This window comes from Eumetopias jubatus, unplaced genomic scaffold (genome assembly GCF_037043125.1).
Source record: "Eumetopias jubatus isolate StellerSeaLion01/CBP00866 unplaced genomic scaffold, mEumJub1_p1.0 scaffold_6, whole genome shotgun sequence".
Lineage (NCBI taxonomy): Eukaryota > Metazoa > Chordata > Mammalia > Carnivora > Otariidae > Eumetopias > Eumetopias jubatus.
In genome coordinates, this window is record NW_028274812.1 from 22,840,981 (window position 1) to 22,849,546 (window position 8,566).

Below are 8,566 nucleotides of genomic sequence, written 5' to 3' on the forward strand. Positions count from 1 at the left end.
AAAATTTTTTTTAATTTAAAAATAAATAAATAAATACCATCTTGAAGCACTAAAATACTAAGACACACAGAAAATCAGGGATCATTGAAATGGAATATACTTTCTTCCCTATGGCTTTCTGTATTGTACAAATTTTCTATAGTTCTATGTGTTGTTTTTGATATTAAAATTTTAAATTATAACACAGCCTGACAGGTCTAAATATAAGACAATACGAAGGGGCTAGACCATTGTCTGACTTTTCAGAATTCCATGTTTCCAAAGCCCTGTATATGAACACATCCATTTTCTCAAGCTTCAGAATGGTAGTAATTCTTGCCACATTGCAAATTCAAGCAATTTCTCTGGTTATTCTTGATTAGCATGTCTTGATCTAGCTTATCAAAGCTACCTTCCACATCTTGCTGCACTCCACAATGGATCCCATCACGGGGTCTTTCACATTCAGAGTTCTCTGTGCTCACTATACCTGGCAGGACTACCCTGCAGGTGAGAAATGGGCCCTTTAACTGTCTAGCCACAGGCTGCCAGACACAAAACAAAGCTATGTTGTTATGGAATCTGAAGCAGTAAGATTTTTCCAAATATGCTTGGATCACAGGAACATCTGATTCAATATGGAAAATTGTACTATTGTTCACACTTCCACAGAAACATATGACATTTTAGGGGAACACAGAGAAACAAATGAAAACCCTCAAGAGCAGCTACCAATTTTGCTAAATGTTATACCAGACATGGAGGATGGCAGGGATGGGGAAAAAAGTGACCTCAACTGGTGGTCAGATGACTTTCTGTAATTTCAATAACATTTGCAACTAAGAAAGGGAATGGGTGATTATATCATCAACTATTTCCCCAACTCGGACAAAACCAGGCCCCTATTTTATGTCTAATCCAAAAGAAACACTTTCAAAGAGGGTCAAGAGGATTCTATGTGAAGTATTATATTCATAATTCTTCCCTTGGGTTAGAAAAAAGCATTATTTCATCCTTAATGTTTATGTGCACATTTTAGGGTCAAGTCTAATTCAACTGGAAAAAAAATGTGCAGTTTCACCCTCTTTGTAGGATATCCAAACAAAACAAAACAAACAAACAAAAAACCCACCTAATTTTGTTCAGCATACTCAATGAACTACTGGCCTTCACATGACTGGCAAAACAAAATACCATAGTTACATAATGATACACAGAATCTCTTCTCAAGATATTTTATTTCCTATTTAAAATTAAGCCATGAACTAGAGTCAAGAATATTTTATTACAAGTACATAAGTAAATATAAGACAAACTTAAATGCTTTCGTTAGTATACTTATGCAATTTATTCTTTTTAACATTTTTTTCAAATGTCAAAAATTCTTAGCATGTCTAAAAGCAAAAAAAAGAAAGAAAGAAAGAAAAAGTATCCCCTAGGTATACTTGACCATTTCCTGCTCTTTGAACACCCCAAGCTTTTCAACATCTGAGCCCTTATTTATCTTGCTCCCTCTGTGATTTTCTTAAATTCTTTTGCAATAAGGATTTAGATAACAAAAATAAATACCTAGATTATATTACTTTAAGCCTTTACAAAAATGCCTTCACCCAGTCAAAATATAAGACCATGTTTTTGGCTTTCATAAAAATCACGATGAAAGAAACATCAGTTTTAAGAATATTTCTATATATTCTGCTAAAAATCAATCAAAGGCATTATCTACAATGTTACCCAATGTCCTTTATATGACAGTCTGAGGGATAAATAACCTTGAAAAGTCAGTGCCTGGAAAGAACCACTCTATTTTTCCTGACAAATTGCTACTCTTCCTTTAGTCCATTGCTAAGGACAATGCAGTCAAATATGTATTCTTTTTTTGCCTTGGTTGCCCTGAAGATTAACTAAATTTCTTTTTCAATTGCAATAAATAACCCCTCCCTGGTGCCTAATACATATAACTCTCTTTTATTTTAAAGTTGTAATTTTTTACAACGTATTTTTAATTATGCCACAGTAAAACTCACCTTAAATATGTTTCAAAATATGTTTAAATATGCTTTAAATACAGTGGGCAGAATTAATACTGAGGCTGCATCCTATAGGCTATTCCATGTTAAGTTACAAAACAAAACCAGTGTGGCCTAGGCCAGAATTTACCAAACCAGAACATGCCAAGCAGTCATGTAATAACCTTACTGGAAGTGTGGATTCTGTTCAGAAGATCTGGAGGGGAGCCCGAGTTTCCACAGTTCTAACAGGCTCCCAGATAAGGTCACTGCTATTGGCCCTCAGACCACACTTGGAGGACGCGGGGTCTAAACAGTGCTCTGCCCACGCATGAAGGAAAAGTCAGTACAAGACAATGAATAGGATGGAGCCCTAAGACACTAGAACCCTCCCAATGGTGAACACTCCGAATCAGAGCAAATGGGATAGCCTATTTCTGTATCAATCTTTAAAAATCAAAAGGTCTCAAATTCAATATCAATATTGATTTAATTTTTTACATAACAACTGTCCAGCTCATGTTTTTCAAAGAAGTTGATTCTGACTCATGTGTTAGACATTGTACCATACACATCTAAAGAAAATTTTGGTTGGTATGTTTCAAAAATCCCTATTATTCTGAATATTTTAGGAGGGAATAGAACAAGAAAACTCACTGAATATTTGGAAAAAGTTTCCATTTATTCAAATGTTTACTAAACACCTATTACACTCCAGCACTACTTTGAGGTCTCAACATACAAATGCCTTTTTCTTTTCTTTATTCTGGTTTTATTCTGATTCTTCATTTTTACTATCTTTAGGAGCAATTACTGTATAACTTAGGGAATTAACCTTTAATCAGCAAATGAGTGAATGAATCTGCATCATTTCCAGAAAATTCATCAGCTGCGATACTGACTAAGGAGATATTAAACATTAGTTCATTTAGATTTTCTGTCTTTCTAGCTTATTTCTAGTTAAGAGAGTATTCCTTCTCCTGACATGGCCTATTGCATAACGATAGATTCTAAAATACTTCACAGTAAAGAAAAGACCTAGTTTTTCCTATGTTGTTCAGTTTTTATAGATCCTCATAGTGCCCATTGTTGTCTCCTCTGCATAGTTTCATGGATGCAGTAGGCAAAAACCTTTATTTTGGTTAAAGCTAAAGCTAAAATTAACCAGTTATCTAATACACATAAAGAACTAGCTGAGTCACTGCATAAGTACAAAAACATTTAAGTTTTTTTCTGGGTCAGAGGATTTAAAACCAACTGTACTAGTTTTCTATTGCTGCTATAACAAATTACCATACATTCAGTGTCTTAAACAGCACAAATTTGTGCTGTTTATAGTTCTGGAGGTCAGAAGTCCAAAATGGGTCTCACTGGGCTAAAATCGAGGTGTCAGCAGGACTTGGTTTCTTCTCAAGGCTCTAGAGAAGAACTTACTGTCTGTTCTTTCTGGCTTCTACACACCTCCTACATTCCTTGGCTCTTGGCTCCTTCCTCCACCTTCCAACCCAGCAATGTTGTGTCTCTCTGTGACTTTTCTTCCACAGTCACATCTTCTTCCAATGGACTCTTCCCTTCTGCTTCCTTCCATTTTAAGAACCCCTGTGATTACATTGGGCCACATGGATAATCTGGGATAGCCTCCCTATTTTAAGGTCAGCTGACAAGCAACCTTAATTTCCTTTGCCATGTAACCTAACACCCTCTAAGGATTAAGATGTAGACATCTTTGAGGGCTCATTAGTCTGCCTACTGCACCAAGACAAGGTTCCATTTCTATTTACTAACTTGAATTTTCATAACACTTTAGTTCTCTTACAGTTTTTCAATGCTAGGAAAAGAAGTTCTTCGGGGAAGAACAGTGTAAGATTACTGATAGCAAAAACCTGTGTTTCAGTTTTTCACCATGAGCTCTGATGCTATTGGGATGACTCTAATACTCAATGAGAGATATGGATATTGTCAGAATGGCCACTGCCACAGAACCATTGGCTCCCGGATACATGTAGCCTGATACTCCCGACTTAGGTTCCGGTAAAATGATGCGGTAGAACATGGAATCAGACCACCAGGATAAGGTCCTGACTCTGCAATCCAAGTTGGCTAGAAAAAGGGCTTTCTCATTAAAGTTTTAGAAGCTAAAGCCTCCTCCAAAATTGCTCTAATGAGCTTAGAATCTTTAAAACTGTCCAAGGCACTAAGTAGTAAAGTTCAGAGTTTGTTTTAAACATGGAAAAAAATGAAAAGTCAAATAGGTAAATTATAGTAGCCTAATTTTTTCATGCCATTACTAAGGACTGCGCAGGCGATTGTTTCAACAACAGTACAATGTGTAAGCCCTAAAGACTCTAAATCTCTAATCATTAAAAGAATAACACTTTGCATGAATGTTTTTATGAATATAGTCTAGACATACTTTCTCACAGGAACTCTTGATTAAAGATAATTATTATATTTCAATCAGAAGTCACAGAAAGTAAAAAGTCTGAATAACTGGCTGAAGGCCCTACACAAACCGAATCTAAATATGAAACAAACCAAATCAAGTTTGAACTTATGGCCTGAATTCTAGTAGATAGAAGTATATTTGTGGCGATTAAATATTTAAAACAGGCATGTCCAGTCATCAAGTGCTAAAATAGAAACTCTATGGCAGTTTCTGTAGAGTGAGATTGTCTCTACTGTGGTATCATGTCATACAAAGGTTATGAGAAGTATATTGTTTCTTGAGAACCTTGTTTCTTAACACACAGTAGGCAATGCCAATGTGAGAAGTAGTCATCTCTCACGGGTTAACTGATACCCTCAATGTCTACCCCTCTCACCTGCTGACCCCCTTCCTTGCGCCCTCCCCCCCAAACTGTACCTAATACAAAGGTGCTTCTGGGAACTATTCACAGTTCCCATGGCTCTGGTAGGGTCTCCAACAATACTTCAGCTCAGCACTGCTCCTTGGCAACACTGCAGCAGGCTAGCTTTAATGAGCTCTGATTAAGGAATGGGATAAGGTAGTGAACCAAGAGGAATTTTATTTGCATAGCCCCTAGAAGAATTCCGAAAATCTATGCACATATTTTTAAATAACATCTAAACATTTTTAACATAAGTTTAAACACTTGAAAAAGGAACATGATTTCGAATGCTCTAATACATATTTATCAGAACCTCAGGGCTGCAGATTTCACTCATTCAGTCTATGGAAAATGTCTGCTCTATCACATAATTTAATTGGCAGAGCCCATTCTCATTGCCAAGCCAATCAACCCAATAAGACTTCCTGTCAAAACAAGTCTGACTTCGTTTTTTCAGTCAAATGTGAAGATAGTCTTGGTGACAATCTGTATTCTGAATGCTAAAAGGAACAGATAAATACAGCACAGAGCCTTGTCATGTGCTCATCCCTCAGATGAATGAGGAAGAAGGAAGGAGAACTGGCAGGCATTATCCATGCTCAGAGGCAGATCGGTTTCAAGAAAGAGATGGAAGGTGAGGATCTAAAAATTGGAAACCCTCGAAACCCTCTATGCCCTGGGAAGTCTTGGAGCCCAAAGGCATGTACATAGTTTGGAAACCGTTGAGAAAAAGCACTTCAATTCTTCTTTGAAAGTATCTAACATAAAACAAATATAAAGTGGTGTTTCTAAACAAAAAGCCCTCTGACTACATTTCTTTGAGGGATCCTAAGCCTTTGGAAATATCATGTTCTCTTCATCAAAACGGAGGGTCAACAATTAGAGATTATCATCTTGTTTATGCAGCCAGCCAACCTTGTGTATAATCTTGGATGGGTAGTTGTGGTGTCCCAGGATTTTCTTCCACATTTTCTCTAGTCCTTGGAACTCCTTGATTTGGTTCTAACCCTCCACCCATATTTGGTCATTGTTGCGTGTGTGTTTCACCCAGTCTAAATTAGTCACCTTTCCCCCTTAAGCTCCTGGATTTCACTCCATGTCATCATTGGGCCTTACGCTCATATTCTGATGCTCTGGCCTTTTTTTAGTGCCAGAAGTAGATAAGCTTTTTTAAAAAAACGAAAACAACTGCAACTGCCAAGGCTATCCTGTTGTGCCAACAGAGCTGCTTATGCAAACTACTGAAAACTCTTAGGTGGAAACATAAGGAGTGTAAAGACATACTGGTAATGCATTTTGAAAACCTCTCCCCTAATGTTTCTGGGAGAAAGGTTAGAAGTAAATTACTGACAATGGGCAAGAAAACAGATGCAAAGAAGACAACTTTATTAGGTGCTTTCTCTTCTTCATGAGGATTTTGGTCCTTTCAGAGGAAGCTCCAAGTAATTCGGCAATACCCAGTTTCCTTCAGTTGCTGCAACTTGATCCCACGGTGGGTGCTCTGGAAAGCACGCTGGGGGCGCACGGGTCTGAGGTCACTCACGATCAAGGTCGTCTGATCCATTTGTTAAGTTGAGACTCTTTCCGTGTCACCTCTTAGAAGCAGGTCTGTGTTCCCCTCCAAATAGCCCACCACCTGGCTGTGCCCACCTCCATTCGTGCCCCAGCTACCCTGTAACGGGTGGTTCAGAGGCGCTGCTACGGAGGCAGCCAGGCCTTCAGACGCAATCACTGAGGAAGAGGCGAGGACACCGGTGGAGGCTGGTAGGCGCGCGCGCGCGCGCACAGCCCGCGCACCCACCCACCCACCCACACACACCGACTCGGGGTGTAGGGCGGACGGGGGAGGGGAGCGGAAGGCCTTACCAGATCAATGAACGTCAGGAATTTCCAGCTCCCGCCGTAGGTCTGATGCGAGGGCATTTCGATGGCCTTGTAGTTGCACAGGATAGAGCAGTAGGACAGCAAGATCGCCACCCGCAGCACCTGGCACGGGACAAGCGCCATGTTCGCGAAAGGCCTGGCAGGCTGGAAAGCGGGGAGGGAGGGCTGGAGGCGCAGGGCGCGCGGGGGCGGGCGCCGGGGGAACACTGGCCGGCCGCAGGGCGGGGCGGGGCGGGGCGGGGCGGGGCGGGGTCTGCGGCTGGCGCGCCCCGCGGGACCGGCGACCAAGAGCGCCGGGCGACCTGCGCGGGCGGGGGCGGCGTCGGCGGGCCCCAGCGGCGGCCGCGGACGGGCGGCGTGGCGTCAGCTCTTTCGTCATCTCCGTCATTCTGCTCCTGCGTTCGCAGGGCCCCCCGAGACCCGGCCGGGGCGCCCCCTAGGCGTCCTGTGGCTGGATGGGCGGCCTCCGAGTGCGAACACCGCCGGCGAAGCGCGCGGCATCTGCGGGGCAGAGAGGGAGCGCGGGGTCGGCGGGAGGGCGGGAAACTTGCCCTGACGGAGGGGACCCCAGTGGGGACAAACGTCGCAGCCGGAGGGGTTGCGGCGGAGGTGGTTCCTGCTGGCCAAGGCGGGTGCTACGTGCGGAGGGACCGGTGGAAGCCTGCACGTGGGGTGTAAACCCGCGCGCCGGGGGCTCCCGAGGGTCTCTTTATTTTGAACGCAACTGGATTTTTACTGATAGACTGTTAATCACTATGAAATGACCTTATAAATTCTATTCCAGCGGATGGACTGCCCCGTGCTCCTCCTCCACAGGAGATATATAAATAGCATGTCAGTGTATAATACAACAGGACAGACCATGAACTTCGGACAAGAGGTTTATAAATAAAAGGTTATAGAGAAAGGGGTGTCAGATAACTGTTTCTGCTTCAAGAGAGCGTTCAGCTTCAAAACAAATCGTTCTGAGTTTGGAAGCAAAACCCGGCATGTAACTTAATACTAATCTTTTGAGGGTTAATCTGACATTGCCCTTTTACTTATTTTTTTCCTACCGTACAATACCACAGCTTAATGGAAGGAAAATAAACTGGATTCCCTCTGTCTTCCAGTAAATGTTGTCACAGTGAAGTTGCCTCAGTCTGTGGGCAGCATTTTTCTTTTTTTTTTAATCATGATCACATTTCAGCCAACCAGATGCAGGGTCAGGGTATGAAAAGACAACATAGGTATTTCCTGTGGATCCATTTAAAACAGGTGTCCTCTCCAAATAGTCTCTGAGTCAGTGAATGTGGACTAAGGGGCAGGGAAAGCGGAGTGTTAGAGATAAAGAGAAAGTAGCAACTCATGAATGTTTTCCTGAAATTTTCCAATCAAACCCTAAACCAAAACCCTAAACCAAAAAAACCCCATTAGGGTTTTTTTTTTTATTGGACTTATAATTATGCCAGTAGAAATTGATGTCACAAAAATCAAGATAATTCCAAGATGCTACTAGCATAAAGCTGTTCATTATCAATAATTATAGTTTTATGTCCATGTAAAAATTGGGTCTATTAATTTTTAATCGTCATGTTCATAATATTGCAAAATTAAAAAGTAGATCTACTGAAGATCTTACTAGGTCCTTAATAACGTTTTACAAGTTAATATGATAGTCTCAAAGTTTGATATACCCTTCCTACGGTACATTTTAGAAAACCATTGATAAGATTCTCATCCCCATCATTACAAAATATAACATTTTCATGAAGCCATTTAAGATTTTAGTCTGTGGTCAGTTTCTTTTTAAATAAATCATTATAGCACTCAAATAAGTGTTTGAACCCATTCTAATGTGTTTGC

The 8,566-nt window shown here is 41.0% G+C and overlaps 1 protein-coding gene across 1 annotated transcript in view; it reads right to left on the minus strand.

The window, feature by feature from the left end:
- AIG1 (androgen induced 1) overlaps positions 1-6,932 on the minus strand; it is a 246,783-nt gene extending 239,851 nt beyond the window's left edge. Inside the window, exon 1 of the mRNA XM_028121438.2 lies at positions 6,704-6,932. Coding sequence (XP_027977239.1) covers positions 6,704-6,844 — 141 coding nt within the window. The 5' untranslated portion in view covers positions 6,845-6,932. The remainder of the gene's footprint in view (positions 1-6,703) is intronic.
- Positions 6,933-8,566: the final 1,634 nt, after the last annotated feature.